Source organism: Chiloscyllium plagiosum, unplaced genomic scaffold (assembly GCF_037043375.1).
Source record: "Chiloscyllium plagiosum isolate Xiang-an unplaced genomic scaffold, Cpla_swu_hap1 HiC_scaffold_9, whole genome shotgun sequence".
Classification (NCBI taxonomy): Eukaryota; Metazoa; Chordata; class Chondrichthyes; order Orectolobiformes; family Hemiscylliidae; genus Chiloscyllium; species Chiloscyllium plagiosum.
In genome coordinates, this window is record NW_028270147.1 from 54,338,096 (window position 1) to 54,358,280 (window position 20,185).

At 44.2% G+C, this 20,185-nt stretch overlaps 1 protein-coding gene across 2 annotated transcripts in view; it reads right to left on the reverse strand.

The window, feature by feature from the left end:
* Positions 1–281: 281 nt before the first annotated feature.
* LOC148149149 (uncharacterized) overlaps positions 282–20,185 on the reverse strand; it is a 61,486-nt gene continuing 41,582 nt past the window's right edge. For both annotated transcript variants that reach the window (XR_015758044.1, XM_087990275.1), the window contains exons 2-3: positions 18,810–18,904; positions 282–1,032 (exon numbers count right to left, since the gene is read on the reverse strand). Coding sequence is in view for 1 of the 2 variants with exons in the window: in XM_087990275.1 (XP_087846401.1) it covers positions 843–1,032; positions 18,810–18,904 (285 nt within the window). In the remaining variant the exon portion in view is untranslated. The remainder of the gene's footprint in view (positions 1,033–18,809; positions 18,905–20,185) is intronic.

Below are 20,185 nucleotides of genomic sequence, written 5' to 3' on the forward strand. Positions count from 1 at the left end.
GTTACATGTTCCAGAGTCACACATAAAAAATTACTTTGGACTCTGGGAAATAGATGGTGACTAGAGACACAAAGAACAAGATCTCACCAGGAGACAGTCTCTTCAGAGCAGGAAAAGACAAAGCTAATGAACAAACCCAAATCTATAAACAAGGGCCTCCTTTTAATTTGTAAATAAAACCAACAACATTTGAGTCTATTTTAATAATTGCTGTTATCTTTCAGTGTCTATTTACAGTAAGCAGAATAACTAAATTATTTGTTTCTCTCATTTATTTGGAAATAAGCTATTTATTGTAACAGTGCTGTATATAATTTTCTTGAGGAATCAGGCATCACCTTGCTTGCTTTCGATAAGCACCAAAGCAATGTTAGTCAACACATGGCTGAACAGAAAATTATTTATTGAAGAGTTTACTTGCAATGGCTACAGTATCAGAATTTCACTGTAATATTTTCTTTTGTTGAAGGAATGGCAAATGGCTTCTGTGCAATCAATTCAGCCTTATCAAGGTGGCCAGATGCCAAATTCAAATAATAAGCCATAACAGCTACACTGTTAGTATTCACGCAATGTTTGAGGCTCTTCTCTGTGTAAACATGTAATCAGGGTCACTTGGAACAGAAGAAAATAAAATGAAAACAAACCTTGATGTATCTGTGGAGCCAGTTGACACCTGGCACTAGTTTTATCTGTTGGTATTTCTCACAATTCTTTATTACAGCTCTTTTTTGCTTGATTCCCATTATTGCACTGAACTTTTCCGTGCACTGAAGTTTCCTTCATTATTGTTTTGAAAACCTTAGTAGCATTGCCAATTGAGTAATTTAGCAGTATAGGGATTAGCTGAAGAACACCAGACCTGTTACACAAATCAATCCCCTCATCAAGGCACTGGATCTTACTGTGAGGCAGTTTTCAGGTCCCTCATAGAAATGATTCCTCTTGTATAAAGCCTTCACAATAATTGCCACCAGCATTTTAGCAATGGTGCCATATCCTCCAGGATTTCCCTTGATTGCCAAGATGTTCCTGCAGACAAATAAGAAGAAAAATGTTAAGTCTGAATTTTCCCAGACCCTGAACAACATGGGCAATAGAGAGACAGCTCAGAAAACATGGGTGCAAATGAAAACATTAGATTCTTAATGCTGAGACAAAAAATCCAGCTTTGAACATGAGACTTCATGCTGGATGAGAATCTCACTAGTAAACAGCATGCGTCTATTTGCATGCTTTAACATCTAACTATTGCTTAATATCACCTCCGTTATATGCAGCTTGCTATTTGTCCAAGCATTGGAGAGAAACTAGATACCTCCAATTCCTGATGTAGAGGTCAAAGAGGGTACCTAGTGGCTGCAACTTGCTGGAGTCTTCTCTGGGTATCACCCTGGCCAGCATTCCTCAATGGTTTAGGATACAGTCCATGGGCATTGACACCAGTTAAGCATCAGCCTCACTACAAAATCATGGCACAACATACTTCTTGTATAGTTCATCACTTTAAAACTACATTTTGGAACTCCCCAACACCCTACATTGCTGTTGCCCTCAGAGACAGGCATTCCTTTATGAACATGGATGGTGTGCATAAAGGGCTAGTTAGCTTGCTTTTTTACCATTCCCTCATTTTGCATCGATCTGGATGCTCACAGCAAAACTCTACCTTGACTTTTTGTGCATCAGCATATCATTGAGAACTCACAGGTGCACAATACATCTGTCTTATAGTGCATAACAAAGCCAGGTGGCTTGTTATGTCTGCTAACAATGATCAGCCAAGATAGTTGACATATTGGTATTTGGCACGTGTGTCCTCAATGTTGTACCTCCACTCTGTGCCAGAAGCGTGTTTGGGAAACACACTATGCTTCAACCAAATAGCAATGTCTCAAAGTTGAAGAGGAGAAGTCTTCAGTCAAGTCAAGTGGGACTATGGTCAGTGAGGGGGTATCAGCACAGGCGGTCAAGGGCACCATCTGAGATCAGTCCAGGGACATGATCTGTTTACTACTTGGAGCAGTCAGGGTGGGGGTTCAGTGTCATTTCAGTCATGACATTGAACCCCCACAGTGGGCCATGGTCCGTCTTGCAGGTACTGTGCAAACAATCAATGAATTAGTTTGGAGTGAGTTGGGACTCTGGTCAGTCATCAGTTGGGGCTGTCATTCCAAGTCGTTCGGGGTGATTGACTATGATCAGTTCTGGAGTTCTGTCACTGAAAGACAGGGACTGCTGTTGAGGTGAGGAAATTGGCAAGTCACTTGTGGGGAATGGAAGTAACATGCTAGGAAGCAGGGAGGACAATAATTGTGAAGGGGACAACTCAGCATACAAGGGAGAGAGATGATAACAGTATGGAATGGTAGGGAGTTGTGAAAAATTGGAGCGGGTTTGTCAATAATGCCTTGAACTCAATGGGGGGGGGGGGGGGGGGAGGGGTGTAAAGTGCATTATGAGGTTTGATATAACCTGTAGGCCTGAGATCCGTGGGTAACATGGTGAGATGAAGCCTTAAATAAAAGCATTGCATGGAATCGTAGGAAACTCAAACCTGATGAAACTGACAGAGTGCAAAGCATAAAGGAACATGAAGACTTGGAGGAGTGGGGAGTCATCCAGATTAACAGGCTGCATATAACACCTTCACCTCCAACCTCATTCAAATCGCAATGGAAAAGAAAACTTCTACAACCACACCTAATCAGAGTAAGTACTTTTTTCTATCTGAGAATGTAGGTTCGACTTATGAGCAATACGAAGCCCTTTGCAACTGAAGAACTTTGAACTCCCCAGCTTGGCTCATTGGAGCCATTGCCAATACATCCAGGCAGAGAAGCTGCTGTTGTCGTTGTGGCTGCTGCACTAAGAGCATCCACTGAAATTGATGAGATGCACATTGTCTAGAAGACCAGGGCCAACAGCAACCTCTTAATCCTCCTCCTACTCCCTTACCACCTGGCCTGGAGGAAGAACACCTCATCTTCCATTTTGGGACCCTCGAACCCCATGGCATCAATGTGGATTTCACCAGTTTCCTCATTTCCCCTCCCCCTACCTTATCCCAGTTCCAACCTTCAGCTCAGTACCACCATTATGACCTGTCCTACCTATCCATCATCTTTCCCACCTATCCGCTTGACCATCCATCCATCTATTGCACTCTCAGCTACATTCCCCCCAACCCCACACCCCTCCCACTGCCTAACCTGCTCTGCTTTTCCAACACCACATCTCGACTCTAATAATCTTCAGTATGTGTAGTCCTCACTTTCCCCTAGTTGATTGCAACCTCTTAGTGCAGTTTCCAGCAAAATGTCCACTCATGACAGCATGGTGGTTCAGTGGTTAGCACTGCTGCCTCACAGCGCCAGGGTCCCAGGCTCAATTCCAGCCTTGGGCAACCGTCTGTGTGGAGTTTGCACATTCTCCCCGTGTCTGTGTGGGTTTCCTCCGGGTGCTCCGGTTTCCTCCCATAGTCCAAAGATGTGCAGGTCAGGTGAATTGGCCATGGTAAATTGCCCATAGTGTTAGGTGCATTAGTCAGGGGGAAATGGGTCTGGGAGGGTTACTCTTCGGAGGGTCGGTGTGCACTGGTTGGGCCGAAGGGCCTGTTTCCACACTGTAGGGAATTGAATCGAATCATGATGTAAGTGCAAGAGACCCACGGTCATATTTCTTCAATTGATTGTTGCTGGATTGAGGCGGAGGATCCTCGTGCCTCTTTTACCCTGTCATTTGTAATAAGCAATATTAGTTAAAGGAACGGTGTGCAGGTCTGTGAGCACATGCAAGATTTACTAAGTGTGCTAGACCTGGTTTTCCATGGCAGCCACATTCAAACAACCAGACTTACACATGCCAGAGCCAGCGCAATACAGATGGTGCTGGTGTACTCTTCCACCACTTGCTGCAATTTGCTGAGTGTCTCTGAATTTTTATTTCTGCTGCTCTGCGTAATTGTGCATTTTGATGAAGTTATTAAAAGTTGACAACATGCACTCCTTCCCTGACTGGGTTTGAGCCTGGCCCCAGCATACTCTGACTGCCAGAGATCTGGGGTATTTCTTGCTTGACCAGTAGCAGAGATACAGCAGTGATGTGCTCACCAGATGATACTAATGATTCTCACCTTGTTAAAGTACCCAACAAAGTATTGTCTCCCACTTGGGCCTCAAAAGGGGAGAGGAGATGAATGTTGGGCATTGCACCACCTCTCTTGGCCCTCTTTGCCTCACTGTAGGCCATGTTCTCCTGGGATGAGACCAAGGCAGGGATTGAGTGAGATGAAAGTGAAACCAGTGGCAAATAAATTCAAATCCCATTTATAGTGAGCACTCCTGTTGCTGATAGAATCCTTACAGGGTGGAAGCAGGCCATTTGGCCCATTGAGTCTACACTGATGCTCTGAAAAGCATCCCACCCCTGTCTCTGTAACCCTGTACTTCCCATAGTTAATCTAGGTAGCCTGCACATTACAGATAATTTAACATGGCCAATCCAGCTAACCTGCACACTTTGGACTGTGGGAGAAAACTCACACAGGGAGAACATTCAAACCTTTCACAAATAGTTGCCCAAGGCTGGAGTTGAACCCAGGTCATTAGCACTGTGAGGCAGCAGTGCTAACCACTGAGCCACCATACAGATGAATGCAATGGGAGCATGATGCATACTTACTAAGCAATGAGCAACGTAAAACTGCATAAGAAAACTCACTGGAGTACACGAAGGAACCTGCCGTGAAAGTCCCTGAAATTAACACTTGCCTAAATTGTGGGGAAAGTCAGCTCATAGAGCCTGAAAGGCAGTATACATTTTTAAGTTTCTTTAAGAATTTACATATTAGTTATTAAAATAATCAGGCTTGAGAAAGATAACTGTTTGACTTTCCATCAAAAATGACATAATACAGTCCACTCACATGCTCGGATAGAAACTTTTCAGCAACCAATAGCAGCAACATTGGGCCACTGGAGGCAGAGGTCTTCTGAAAGAACCTCCAAGATTATGCCTAGCAGAGATGGCAACCCTTATTATAGCTCAGTTTGATCCTGCCCTTAACTGTTTAGAGCAGGTAATAGGAATGGTTGCCCACAGCTGTCGGAAGCTCTTTTCTCCTTGGTTGGAGTGGCAAATTCAAAACCAACAAGGCAAAGGCATAATTTAAAAATCATTTAAACAAGGCACGATGTATAAATGAACATGTTAAATGCTTAAACAAGCTATAATTTATTTATGCCACACTATATGGAATGTTGGATTGCTTTTACATTAGCATAAATACACTGGTTGGGAAATGTTTTTAAATTAAAGATCTTTGTGTCTACCTGGAGATCAGTTTCGATCATTACACATCAATTGTCATTTGAATGTAAATAGTTCTATGGGATTGTGCCAGAATCCTTACCGGACCTGCTCTGTGTAGCATAGCACTCTGATGTGTGACAGCTGCTTGAGATATCATCAAGTTGGCAATTTGACTTCTATGTATCGTCGTCAGGCTGGGGGGCAAGACTGATTTTATAAACTTTTCAGTTTGGGGCTTCTCATGCACCTTTCTTTGGTGGATTAGACTTTCAAATTCTAACGGGTCACTTAAACTTGCTTTTATGAAAAGGCTACTTGTAAAATCAACAAAGTCAGTCTCTGAGCACAACTGAAAACCCCACTGCAAAGGATACTCAAGGATCTTGGGTGAGGAGGGGTTACACTCAGTTGATATGTCCCAGTTTGCAATAGCCTGTTGACATTCACTGTTTCAGCTCCAACATGAAGAATAGTCTTTTTATTGAGCTGTAACAGGGCAGTTAGTAACCAAGAATCAAGAGGGGAGGGAAGGGGCGTGGGGGGGTGGAAGGGAGGTGCAGTTAAAATCCACAGGGATACCTTACAACAGACAACAATGCAGCAGACTGGCACCCGATCTGATTTTGCCTTCATGAAAATTGAATAAAGAAGTTTAATAAAAACATGTTTTACATTGTAATTGTTTACTAACCTATTCTGAAAATATAAGAAATAAAAAGTTTATCTCACAGCATTAGTTAATTATGTGGCAGGTAGCTTACCTCTTGTCTCCGTAATACTGTCCACCGTCTACAACACAAAAGTCAGGAGTAGTCTGTATAGGTACAGCTCCAATAATACTTGAGAAGTTTGATCCCATCCAGGACAAAGCAGCCGCTTAACTGCACCCGATCTACCATTTTCAACTTTCACACCCTCCACCACCAACACACGGTGGCAGCAATATGTACCATCTCTAAGCTGCACTCCAGTAACTACCTAACCTCTTTCCATGCGACCTCCAAACCCCCACACCTCTCCAACCTAGAAAGACAAGGGTAGAATATGTTTGGTAACCCACTGCCTGCAAGTTCCTATCTGAATCACACACAAACCTGATTTGGAACTTTGTCACATTCTTTCACTGTCACCAGGTCAAAATGCTCAAGTTCCCTTCCCAACAGCATTCTAAGTGTCCCTTTACGTCAAAGACTGCAGTGGTTCACTTAGGTAGCTCACAGCACCTTTGCCAGGGCAATTCGCGATGAGCGATATCCACATCCCACAAACCAAGAACAAAAAAAATCACAGAACAGGGAGTCAGGAGTACTTCCTATTCCATAGTTTTTTTGGCTTTTGGAAGTGATATTGCATTTACTTTTGAACTTCAGTTTTGCATTTCTAATGATTAAAAAGTTTTATTGCAGCGGCAGGTGGGACTAGATTGGGTTGGGATATCTGGTTGGCAGGGACGGGTTGGACCGAAGGGTCTGTTTCCATGCTGTACATCTCTATGACCCTATGACCTTAGATATTCATTTCTCTATTCTATTTCTATGAATCCATTAAATTATTCAAATTGAGTTTACATAATGATCTTAAAACTGCTGTTTTTTCTACCACACTTCCCGAAAAGTTACGGCAACAGATTACAAACAGCTCCCAGGAAATTCCCAGCCATCATTTTCAAACATATTCCCAAAATCCCATGAGGTGGTTGGGCTGGTTCCACAATCAGTGTAGGGGGTAATCACAGTAAGTGCATTAAGGAAACCACTGACATGTGCATTCCATGCAAGCAGCCATATCTCCAGCCATCTAAGCCCCAAACCCTGGAGCTCCTCCCTTAAACCTTCCACCTTATTCTGTTCCTTTAAGATATGGCTTAAAACATACATCATTCATCAAGCTTTGCCCACGTATGCTAATTAATTCTCCATTGTACCTGTGTTAAGTTTGTTTTCTTGTCTGATCACCCCCTTGTGGAACACCTTGGGACATTTTTCTATTTTAAAGCTGCTATATTAATTCAAGTTGTTATTGTAGTATTCTAAAAAGTATAAATATTGTATGACCTTTGTCACATATTCGTTGGGACACATTTTGTTTGTCATAAAAGTGAAACTTGATATTTTTATATTTGTTCCAAGTATCATTTGTCCCTGAATATTATGTTACAAAAGACAAGTTTAAAAATTTCCCCATTTTGGTCTATTTTGTTGCTGATTGCTTTTTGTTGTATTTTTGTCCTTTTGGATTCATATAATACTCACAGTCAAATTACAACTCAAGGTCATAGCTTTTCTTTATTCAACCATCATGCTTTTTCATAAGGTAGACAATAATGGTCAACCACTAGGAAGAGCCATAAACTTGCTTTGGAATCCTTCTTTCAGATCTGTTAGTGTAGTCTGCTATGACATCATGGTCTAGATTACAGTGGTGCTGGAAAAGCACAGCAGGTCAGGCAGCATCCGAGGAGCAGGAAAATCAACGTTTCGGGCAAAAGCCCTTCATCAGGAATAGAGGCAGAGTGTCTGCAGAGTGGAGAGATAAATGAGAGGGGGGTGGGGGTGGGGAGAAAGTAGCATAGAGTAAAACAGGTGAATGGGGGTGGGGATGGAGCTGATAGGTCAGAGAGAAGGGTGTGGGAAGGTAGCAAAGAGAGGGTGGAGTGGATAGGTGGAAAGGAAGATAGGCAGGTAGGACAAGTCATGATGACAGTGCTGAGCTGGAAGGTTGGAGCTGGAGTGAGGTGGGGGAAGGGGAAATGAGGAAACTGTTGAAGTCCACATTGATGCCCTGGGGTTGAAGTGTTCCAAGGCAGAAGATGAGGCGTTCTTCCTCTAGGCATTGGGTGGTGAGGGAGCGGCGGTGGAGGAGGCCCAGGACCTGCATGTCCTCGGCAGAATGGGAGGGGGAGTTGAAATGTTGGGCCACAGGGCGGTGGGGTTGATTGGTGCAGGTGTCCCGGAGATGTTCCCTAAAGCGCTCTGCTAGGGGGTGTGTAGTCTCCCCAATGTAGAGGAGACTGCACCAGGAGCAACTGATACAATAAATGATATTGGTGGATGTGAAGGTAACACTTTGATGGATGTGGAAGGCTCCTTTGGGGCCCTTGATGGAGGTGAGGGAGGAGGTGTGGGAGCAGGTTTTGCAATTCCTGCGGTGGCAGATGTGGGTGCCAGGATGGGAGGGTGGGTTGTTGGGGGGCGTGGACCTGACCAGGTAGTCACGGAGGGAACAGTCTTTGCAGAAAGCGGAAATGGGTTGGGAGGGAAATATATCCCTGGTGGTGAGGTCCATTTGGAGGTGGCAGAAATGTCTTCGGCTGATGTCATTTACGCAAAGGTTGGTAGGGTAGAAGGTGAGCACCAGGGGAGTTCTGTTCTTGTTACGGTTGGAGGGGTGGGGTCTGAAGGCGGAGGTGCGGGATGTGGACGAGATGCATAGGAGGGCATCTTTAAGCACGTGGGACGGGAAATTGCAGTCTCTAAAGAAGGAGGCCATCTGGTGTGTTCTGAGGTGGATCTGGTCCTCCTGGGAGCAGATACGGCGGAGGCGAAGGAATTGGGAATACGGGATGGCATTTTTGCAGGAGGTAGGGTGGGAAGAGGGAGCTGTGGGAGTTGGTGGGTTTGTAAAAATTGTCAGTGTCAAGTCGGTCGTCGTTAATGGAGATGGAGAAGTCCAGGAAGGGGAGGGAGGTGTCAGAGATGGTCCAGATGAATTTAAGGTCAGGGTGGAATGTGTTGGTGAAGTTGGTGAACTGCTCAACCTCCATGCGGGAGCACGAGGTGGTGCCAATGTAGTCATCAATGTAGCAGAGGAAGAGGTGGGGAGTGGTGCTGGTGTAACTACAGAAGGTGGACTGTTCTACGTAGCCAACAAAGCGACAGACATAGCTGGGGCCCATACAGGTTCCCATGGCTACTCCTTTGGTCTGGAGGAAGTGGGAGGATTTGAAGGAGAAATTGTTGAGGGTGAGGACCAGTTCAGCCAAACGAATGAGAGTGTCAGTAGAAGGGTACTGTTGGGGACATCAGGAGAGGAAGAAACGGAGGGCTTGGGGTCCCTGGTCATGGCGGATGGAGGTGTAGAGGGATTGGATATCCATGGTGAAGATGAGGCATTGGGGGCCGGGGAAACGGAATTCTTGGAGGAGGTGGAGGGTGTGGGTCGTGTCCCGAATGTATGTGGGGAGTTCCTGGACTAGGGGGGATAGGACAGTATTGAGGTAGGTGGAGATGAGTTTGGTGGGGCAGGAGCAGGCTGAGACAATGCGTCGGCCAGGGTGGTCAGGCTTGTGGATCTTGGAAGGAGGTAGAATCGGGCAGTGCGGGGTTCCTGGACTAAGAGGTTGGAAGCTGTGGGTGGGAAATCTCCTGAGGTGATGAGGTTCTGTATGGTCTGGGAAATGACAGTTTGATGATGGGAGGTGGGGGGTGGTAGGAGGAGGCCAAGGGGGTGGTAGGAGGAGATGTCTTTGAGTTGGCATCTGGCTTCAGCGGTGTAGATGTCAGTGCGCCAAACTACCACTGCACCCCCTTTATCTGATAGCTTGATGGTGAAGTCGGAATTGGAGCAGAGGAATTGGAGGGCTGCATGTTGTGAGGGTGAGAGGTTGGAGTGGGGGAGGGGTAGACAAGTTCAGGTGGTTAATGGCTCGGCGGCAATTGGAAATGAAGAGGTCAAGGGCAGGTAATAGGCCAGCATGGGGTGTCCAGGTGGATGGAGTGTGTTGAAGGTGGGCAAAGGGGTCCTCGGAAGGTGGGCGGAAGTCCTGATTGTAAAAGTAAGCTCGGAGGCGGAGGCAGCGGAAGAAGTGTTCAACGTCACGGCATGTATTAAATTCATTGATGCGTGGGCGGGGGGGGGGGGTGAAGTGAGACCTTTGCTGAGGACTCGTGCTCCCGTGAGCAGGTTGAGCAATTCATCAACTTCACCAACACATTCCACCTCGACCTTAAATTTACCGGGACCATCTCTGACACCTCCCTCCCCTGCCTGGACCTCTCCATCTCCATTAATGATGACCGACTTGACACTGACATTTTTTACAAACCCACCGACTCCCACAGCCACCTGGATTACACCTCTTCCCACCCTACCTCCTGCAAAAATGCCATCCCATATTCCCAATTCTGCCGCCTCCACCGTATCTGTTCCCAGGAGGACCAGTTCTACCACAGGACACACCAGAAGGCCTCCTTCTTTAGAGACCACAATTTCCCGTCCCACATGGTTAAAGATGCCCTCCAACGCATCTTGTCCACATCCCGCACTTCCGCCCTCAGACCCCACCCCTCCAATCGTAACAAGGACAGAACTCCACTGGTGCTCACCTTCCACCCTATCAACCTTCGCACAAACCCATCATCCGAAGACATTTCCGCCACCTCCAAAAAGACCCCACCACCAGGGATATATTTCCCTCTCCACCCATTTCCGCTTTCCGCAAAGACCGTTCCCTCCGTGACTACCTGGCCAGGTCCACGCCCCCCAACAACCCACCCTCCCCATCCTGGCACCCTCCCCTGTCACCACAGGAATTGCAAAACCTGCGCCCACACCTCCTCCCTCACCTCCATCCAAAGCCCCAAAGGAGCCTTCCACATCCATCAAACTTTTACCTGCACATCCACCAGTATCATTTATTGTATCCGTTGCTCCCGATGCGGTCTCCTCTACATCGGGGAGACTGGACGTCTCCTAGCAGAGCGCTTTAGGGAACATCTCCGGGACACCCGCACCAATCAACCACACCACCCAGTGGCCCAACATTTCAACCCCCCCCTCCCACTCTGCCAAGGACATGGAGGTCCTGGGCCTCCTTCACCGCCGCTCCCTCACCACCGGACACCTGGAGGAAGAACACCTCTACTTTAGCCTCGGAACACTTCAACCCCATGACATCAACGTGGATTTTACCAGTTTCCTCATTTCCCCTTCCCCCACCTTACCCCAGCTCCAACCTTCCAGCTCAGCACCATCCTCATGGCCTGTCCTACCTGCCTATCTTCCTTTCCACCTATCCACTCCACCTTCCTTTCTGACCTATCACCTTCATCCCCCCCCATTCACCCATTGTACTCTATGCTACTTTCTCCCCACCCCCACCCCCCTCTCATTTATCTCTCCACTCCGCAGGCACCCTGCCTCTATTCTTGATAAAGGGCTTTTGCCTGAAACGTCAATTTTCCTGCTCCTCAGATGCTGCCTGACCTGCTGTGCTTTTCCAGCACCACTCTAATCTAGACTCTGGTTTCCAGCATCTGCAATCCTTGATTTTACCTGCTATGACATCATGGCCCAGACTTATGACATAAAATTTGACAGAAACTTAAACTTAAATATCAGCTGAGATAGTAAAGGTTGGCAGACTTTACTGTAGCTTTTGGTCTGTGGTAGAATGCAGCAAAAAATCTATCCTTCCACATAGTTTTGTATCCGTTGCAAATACATATTCAACACTTTGCTAAAGTATGCAAAATTATGTATGGAAAATAATTGCTGGAACTCCCATTAGCTCTGGCACAAATTTTCACTCCTGAGTTGGTCATGCAGAATTGGGAATTTTCGCATTTACTGGCCCCTACTGCTGGAGTTTCATTCTGGGAGTACTGATGTTAACTGGAGTGAATCTTCCCATCTCTAGATTTGATGCAGAAGCAGCCACACAGACTCCAAAGTAATATGGCATGCTGGTTAAAAATCGACCTCAGTGGAATAGGATTTGTCTCAGTTGTAATATTAACAGGACAGCAAAAAAAACTCTTGTCTCTCACATTCCATCAATCCTGGACTCCCGAGGAAATGTCGATCCTCCTGCTCCTTGGATGCTGCCTGACCAGCTGTACGTTTCCAGCACCACACTTTTTGACTCTGACCTCCCATCCATGCCAGTTCACGCCACCCATCTACCTTCCATGGGCCTTTCCTTTGTTCCATGCTAACCCATGGATCCCCACGGCCCTATATAGTCCCTTTGTCAACTAAATGTAAGCTCATGAGAAACCTTGCCCCCAACCAACTATAATTCCCTTATACTCTTATAAATCACTAATATGGACCATGGGGGGACTTCAGGAGTCAATATGATATGCAATAAAGTTCTAAATATCCATTATGAACTTTGTCATGTTAAAATTAAACACAGGTCAATCCCTTCAAGTACTTAAAACTCCAAAAAATCATATTTGGATTCAAAACCCATAACAAAGACAGCTAATCTCTTTTCCCAACCACTTTAAAGGCTCAATCACTTGACTGATGCAATGATAGACTGTTAAAATAGTCACTCAAAATATATGACTAATGAAATCACACAGTTTTATGTCAAGAAACATATTGAAATTACAAACACCACTATATTTTCAAATGTAGGCTGGTTTGTTTTTTCTAAAATTTAAAGGCCAAATTATTTAAATTACTTGACAACTAGCAGTTCTATCGGTCTTATCCATGTCTCTTTGTGCATATTTATTCTGCTGTTAACAATCCTAAAGTAATACCTGACCTTTCTATAAAAAAAATTACCCGAGCTCTCCAAGACGGTGATTAACCGTTCCAAATAACTTTGGCCAGCTTAGACCTATTTATCACTTTCATAAAGCTCACAGGTTGTACTTCGAAAACATGGTTTATCAAAGTTGCATTTGTTTGAAGAGAACTGCACTTTCCAAAGTGCTGCAAACATTGTAGACTGCATCTGTGTAAAATATATCCCATCCTCACCAACATCCTGGGAAAGATTGAGTGTGAATATAGGTGTGAAACTTTCAGATTCCAGTCTCCATTGAGGCATGGAGCACTTCCAGCATTGTGAAAATTTGAACCTCAGTCATACAAATGCTGCTCAGAGTGGCACTGAGTCCTCTCGGCCATCATAGTATGAATTTAACACTGGTTTTGCAGATCCCTGCAGCAATATTGATTTATGTGCTACAGCTGAATTCAATGGTCAAAAGCAAAGAAAGAAAGATTTCAGCCATGTTTTGTTTTCCATTGACTTTTGTTTGAAAGTGCAAATATTGAACTGTTGAGTGAGGGCAAGGAAACTCACTATGTGCGCTCATGCATGGTCGTTGGGGTATTTTAATGGAGAATTACTGGAGGCTATGGAATTATTTCCTCAGAAGAAGAATAGTAGAAATGGGGCAAAGAGGATACATTAAGGAACGATTAGAAATGTAAGATTAGAAGATACCAAAATACACGTCAGAAGGGATATATACTTGCTGGTGATTGATTAGGTGCAGATTGCTGTGTTGGACATGAATTGAAACTCAATAAATACTGAATAGATTAGTGTAGCTGAAACTTAAGCATTTCCACGTGAGTAACTCAATCCAGATCACACTGATCTTTGCAATATGCTGTCCCTGTAACACAAGGGTGCTTAATTTCAACTACATTTTTTTTTAAGTTTCTTCCTTCTCTTTCCAATTTTCTGCACACATTGTCTCAACCTTATATTCTACCAACCCACCCTGCACAACTCATCAAATCACCGTACTACGATGTGAATTGTGACAATAGGACTTGGGTTTTCCTCTTCTTGTCCCAGAAGGGCTGCAACAAGACTTCCATTTTTCACAACCCTGTTATGATATCTGTTTGTTTTTCAGCGACAGAGATCATTATGTGTGTCAGCCAAAATCCTGACAGAACTCCTGCCAATTAGAAAGAGACCTGCACCAGCCAACACTAGAAACCCCAGCAGAGCTAGAGTAGGATGCAGAATCCCAGGTAATGGTAGCAGAGGTCTTCACAGATTGAGAAGGACCAAGTTATCAAAGGCACAGTCCCTTGGCCTGATTGGAATGAAAGGAGCCCATAATGCAGGTCCACTTCCCCAAAGGGCATTAGGGAATCCTTCTCCCTTTCTCTCAGGGGTTATAACCAATGCTGTTGGACCCTGCATGGGCAATAGTGGCACAGCATATAGCACAAAAATGTGGTAGCTTGGGTAAGTTATGTGGAGCCAATGTGTACCCATGCTCCCCCCACCCTCCACCCCCTTTGCAGGAGTAGGGATGAAGAAATTCAATGTTGGGATAGAGAAGGAGAAAGAGAAGGAAGGCACTTCTATTTAATTAATTCCTTCAGAGCCTCAGGATGCCAAAGCATTTTAAATGCAATTAAGAGCTTTTATAATATCGGAAATGTAGGATGAAATCTGTGCACAACAAAACAGCAATGAAATGAATGACTACATTTTCTAATTTTAGATGTTGATTTTTCTCAGTTGGGAAAGAGATTTTTGACAGTGCAGCATTCCTTGAAGTTCTGTATTGGATTGCCAAACATAAATTATGTACATAAATCTCTGGAATGAGTTTTGAAACACATAACCTTTTGAGCTTGAGGTGAGTGCCTAGTGTAATATCCTGGTGAGTAGGACTCCCCTTAGTATTTCAGCTGATACCTATTTGCAGCTGGAGAAAATTAAAATCCAGATGTCACAAGCAATTCAACTATTTAGGGATAGGGACATAAGATCCATGTGATAAAGTACTCCTCAATGTTTATGTATTCAGAGTTGGGAATTTGCTGTTCATATAACAAGTAATTAAGATTAGAAAAGAGACAGATAATGACTGTTAATTCCCTGTGTCAACCAGTGGAATATTGCATCTTGTAGGGTCGAGAGTATGTTGCTGGGAAAGCACAGCAGTTCAGGCAGCATCCGAGGAGCAGGAGAATCGTTGTTTTGGGCATAAGCCGTTCATCAGGAATGAGGCTTGTGGGCCGGGCTAAGAGATAAATGGTAGGGGGGTGGGGTTGGGGGAAAGGTAGCTGAGAAAGCAATAGGTGGATGAAGGTGAGGGAGAAGCTGATAGGTCGGGGTGGGGGGGGAGCAGGGCGTGATGGAGAGGTCCAGAGTGAGGTGACGTGTTGGTGGCTTGGGACTGGGATAATGAGGGGTGGAGGGGGAGTGTGAATGAGGAAGTTGTTGAAATCCACATTCATCCTGTGTGTGCCTGGGCCTCCTCCACTGCCAAACCGTTACCACCTGACACCTGGAGGAAGAGCACCTCATAATCTGCCTTGGGACCCTGCAACCACACGGGATAAATGTGGATTTCAACAGCTTCCTCATTTCCCCTCCCCTCACATTATCCCAGTTGCAAGCCTCCAACCTGGCACTACCGTCTGCACCTGTCCATCACCCCCCGTGACCTATCACCTTCTCCCTCACCTTCATCCACCTATCGCTTTCTCAGCTACCTTCCCCCAACCCCACCCCCCTCCCATTTCTCTCTCAGCCCTGGCCCACAAGCCTCATTCCTGATGAAGGGCTTATGCTCGAAACATCAATTCTCCTGATTCTCGGATGCTGCCTGACCTGCTGTGCTTTCCCAGCAACACTCTCTCAACTCTGATCTCCAGCATCTGCAGTCTTCACTTTCTCCTCCTTGCATCTTGTAGGATGCCAAAGAAGCTTCAAAGAGAAAGGCTTCAAAAGGCAGAGATTCAAGGCAATCCATTTATCTTTCGTCAGCAGGAAAACCTCTCCTGTGGAGATGAGTTGAAGACATTCTTATGCTCTATTTTTCCAGAATGTGATAAAAAAAAAGTTGTCAGAAACCAACTGGGATCCCTGGTCTCTGTGTGTTTGCAGGCTGATTGGCTAGAGCAGAGTAGTATTCTGTGAAAGTTGTAGTTGAGGACAGCCAGTAAATACCACCATACTGAGGGCAAAAATAAATGAGACCTTATTGCTCTGAATTCTGAAAGGTGGTTTTCAACAAAAAGGATACAGACAAAAGAATTTCATTGAACTACAAAGCAAGGATCCAAAAATCAAACTCAATTACCAACGTCAGCTCTACAGGTATCATCCAATTAACAGCCACAATATTCCACTGTCTACTGTTCAGACTGATCATATATTTTTAACTTTTATCTTTATTGGACTCATTTCTCATTTTTGATCTGTGTGGGTATGTGTTGCAATATTATTTCATTTCAGGTTTTGTTACTAATGAACACATTTCTTTTATCTTAGGAAAATCTGGTTAAATTGGCTCATTTTAAAAAATAAATTCATTAGGTCTTGGAGAAAGATATCCAGAGGGAGAAAATCCTTTTTAATTAATCTTGTTGGGACCAACCAAAGGGAATGTGAATAAAGAGTTTATCCCTCCTCACCTGGGAGCATAACATTTGGGATATCCTGTTGGGAAATGTAACAAGTTAGAGAACCTCACTTGGGGATTGGTCATAACATATGATAATGGGAAGAGGGAGGAGATGTAGTTAGGAATAAGATATTCAAAATTTTCAGATGGCTGCCTTAAGGGTTGAAGTTTCCATGTTTGCTGAATCAATGTTGTGTTTAGTGAATGAATACCCATTCCCATTGATATTAGAGGTTTCCCTCTCTATGCCTGTTTGATAGTTGTTCTAGGACATTCCCTCCTGGCTCTCATTTCTTTCAATAGGAATTTAATATTACTGGACCTCATGCCAAAATTGTAATGGGGGCTCTTGCCTGCCCACCTTAGTGAACCCAAGTCAAAATTGATCTTACTGCATCAAGCCATCATGTGGCTGTCTTTTGGTGTAGTGCCAATGTGACTGGATTACAATCCAGAACCTGAGGTAAATTTTCTCTTTACATCAGTACAAATCCCACCATGACAGATCACAAATTTTGAGTTCAATTGATAAAAGAACCTGGAATATACTGCAGCCTAATTGTGACCATGTAATCACCGTCAATGACACAAAATAAATGTGTTTCATTAATGTCCTTTAGGGATAGAAATCAGCCATCATTACCTGGTCTGGCCTACATGTAACTCCAGACTCACAGTAATGGGATTGACTCTTAGCTGTCCAGACAAGAAGCTAAAGGAAATAAATAGTGGCCTAGCCAATGACACCCATATTCCATAAATGATTTTTTTAAAATCAAGCATTGCAGCTATAGGATGTCTGGCAGAAAGATGGGAAAGAAATGTCACATTGAACCATTCAAAGTACTTTCTAAAGATAGAGCTATTTTTGGACAATGTGGAGACGTGTTTAATCTAGATTCCTTACAGTGCGGAAACAGGTCCTTCGGCCCAACAAGTCCACACCGACCCTCTAAAGAGTAACCCACCCAAACACATTTCCCTCTAACCAATGCACTTAGAGGGCAATTTAGAATGGCCAATTCACCTAACCTGCACATCTTTGGACTGTGGGAGGAAACCCACGCAGACATAGGGAGAATATGCAAACTCCACACAGACAGTCACCAAGGCTGCGATCGAACCTGGGTCCCTGGCACTGTGAGGCAGCAGTGCTAACCACTGAGCTACCATGCCGCCCCTAAGTTTTTACTTTACTTGACCTGAAAATCCAATGCTGACACATTGCCAGGGATGAAAAAGCATTTCATTCTTTAATATTAATATCTCTGAATTTCATTAGCACAAAACCGTAAAAAATTAAAAATTAAGTAATGCTGATTTGAAAGTATTGGTGCATGTCAACTAGACCTCTATATATGGATTTGTCTCTAATTTTATTTTTCCTTCTGTATCTGTTTTCAGGGAACTTTGAATAATGGAAGCAACATTTGCCTTCACATAAAAACACTCACACAGCCAACCACATACAGGGCCTTGTCTGAAAAGTCATGGAAAGCCCCTAATGCATTCCTACTAAACAGGAAGTGTTCTTAAACAGCCCTGATATAACTATCACCAACACTGTATCAGGAAGCAAGAGATCTGAAATAAATCAGTTAACTATTTGAGGATTGAACTCTTTTGGCACTTTGCAGCAGAATATTTCACCTCAGGACCTCTGAGTACAAAGTGATAAATCCATGAGATAGAATTACAGATGTGTAACCTGATCTAGAGGTTCAGATAGTATCAATTAGGATGTTGAAATTCAAACTGGTCTATTCATGTTATCTATAACCAGAAAAATGAGGCTACAGCACTCTCTTCATGACACAATTTAACATATTAGAATGCATACACTCAAACAATAAGCAGAATGTGGGGCAGCCCCACTCTCAGGATGACCATTGGCATAAACATGAGCCAGTGGTAGGCCAAATATACGAAACGTCCAGTTGTCTAACCACATTCCATTTGCAAGTTCTCAAAGGAATGCACTGCCTGGAAGTGTGGTGGAGGCAGGTTCAACTGAGGAACTCAAGAGGGCATTGGGTCATTTTTTTTTCTAAGTAAGTAATGTACCAGATTACAGAAAAAAGACAGGATATTGGCACTAAAATAAAATGCTCAGAGGGCCTGTATAGAAACAATGGACTGAATAGCTTCTTTTGCACTGTAAAATTCTGTTATTATGTTTCACTTGAGACTATGTTGGCTAGAAGTGCCTTAGATCAATGGCAGCTGAGAATATTGCAGATCTGTATTCTAGGTATCTTGCTGTTGTTCTCCAAGTTATTTTGTCACTGGGTGCTTTGTTTTTCTGGAAAGGCAGCGCGAGAGAGAGAGAGTGAGAGAGAAGCAGGAGCCTGCTGCTGCTCCTGGGCTCACCATTGGTCCTGGTCATTAGTCGTCTTCACCTTCTGGGAGAGGCAGCCAAAGAGACCAGGGCCAACAGCACCAGTATCACATTTGGTGGAAAGGAGCTGAAACAGAAACAGAAGGAATGAAAGAGTTTTTTAGACCTCAGAACAGTTGCCCACATTAATGGCATGGAGCATATCACCTTTGACCAGCACCTGACGCCTAAGCACCTTCACATTGTGTTCATAGCAATATTATTGTAAATTAAGTACAGCTCAGTTTTGTGCAGATTGTGCCTATACTTGATAGTATCTGCACCCCAGATTAACAAAACCCTCCCTTATATAGACCAAGGACTAGCCTCCATCACTTTCTGGCATGCCATTTGATTGAATGAATGTGAAGTATGCTTACTGCACAGTCAGCTGCGACATGCTGTAGTTGTTGAACTGATATCTTGGTGTGCTATACAGCAAAGTGTCTTGCCACTTCTGACAGGTCCCTAACAATAAGCATGACAAGCAACGAAACCAAAGAGCTGTGGATCCTGGAATTCAGAAACAGAAATTGCTGGTGAAACTCAGCAGATCTGGCAATATCCGTGGAGCGAAAGCAGAGTTAACATTTCAGGTACAGTGACTCTTGCTCAGAACTTCTTCAGTTTTGAAGAAGGGTGACTGGACTCTGAACATTAAGTCTGATTTCTCTCCACAAATGCTTCCAGACTTGCTGAGCTTTCCCAATAATTTCTGGTTTGTGATTGAGAATGACAGGCAATCTTCTTGTGTTTCTGTACAAAGGAGCATGTCAGTCCAGTAGTACTGATAGTATTTGGTTCTAAGTGAAGTACTAATGCACGGACAGGCATGGCACGCATGTCAAGACATGGTATGGACACTGTCAGCATTCAGGCAAAATGCAAATTCTGCAGCATTTTCACAATATTTGTCGACACTCTGCAGTGCAAATCTGTGCTTCTCAACTCGTCATTACTGGAGAGGTACACTCATGGTCATGAGGAATTGATGAATGCCAGATACCAATGTCCATGGATGGGGGGGGGCGGGGGTGCTTACAGCTGGTGCCCATTATTAGTGCCCTGAGATGCAGTCTGGTTGTCAGCCTTATAGATGCTTCTCAGCACTAGCAGCAGGCTGAGACACCAGGAATCTGTTCTGTTTTCAATTTCTCAATGTCTAGCTTATTTGGCATGTTTGGTTAGATAGGAAGCTGAATATTAATCAGCTGAGTTTGACCTTTTGTAAAGCAATAATCCCCCTTAACTGGCATCTTACCATTGCGTGGGAAAAAAACCTGCCACACTGTTTGTCAAAACAAAGGATGGAGCAAGGTGCTCCCGATATTTCAATTGGTGACTGAAACATAATTATGGGAGGCTATTG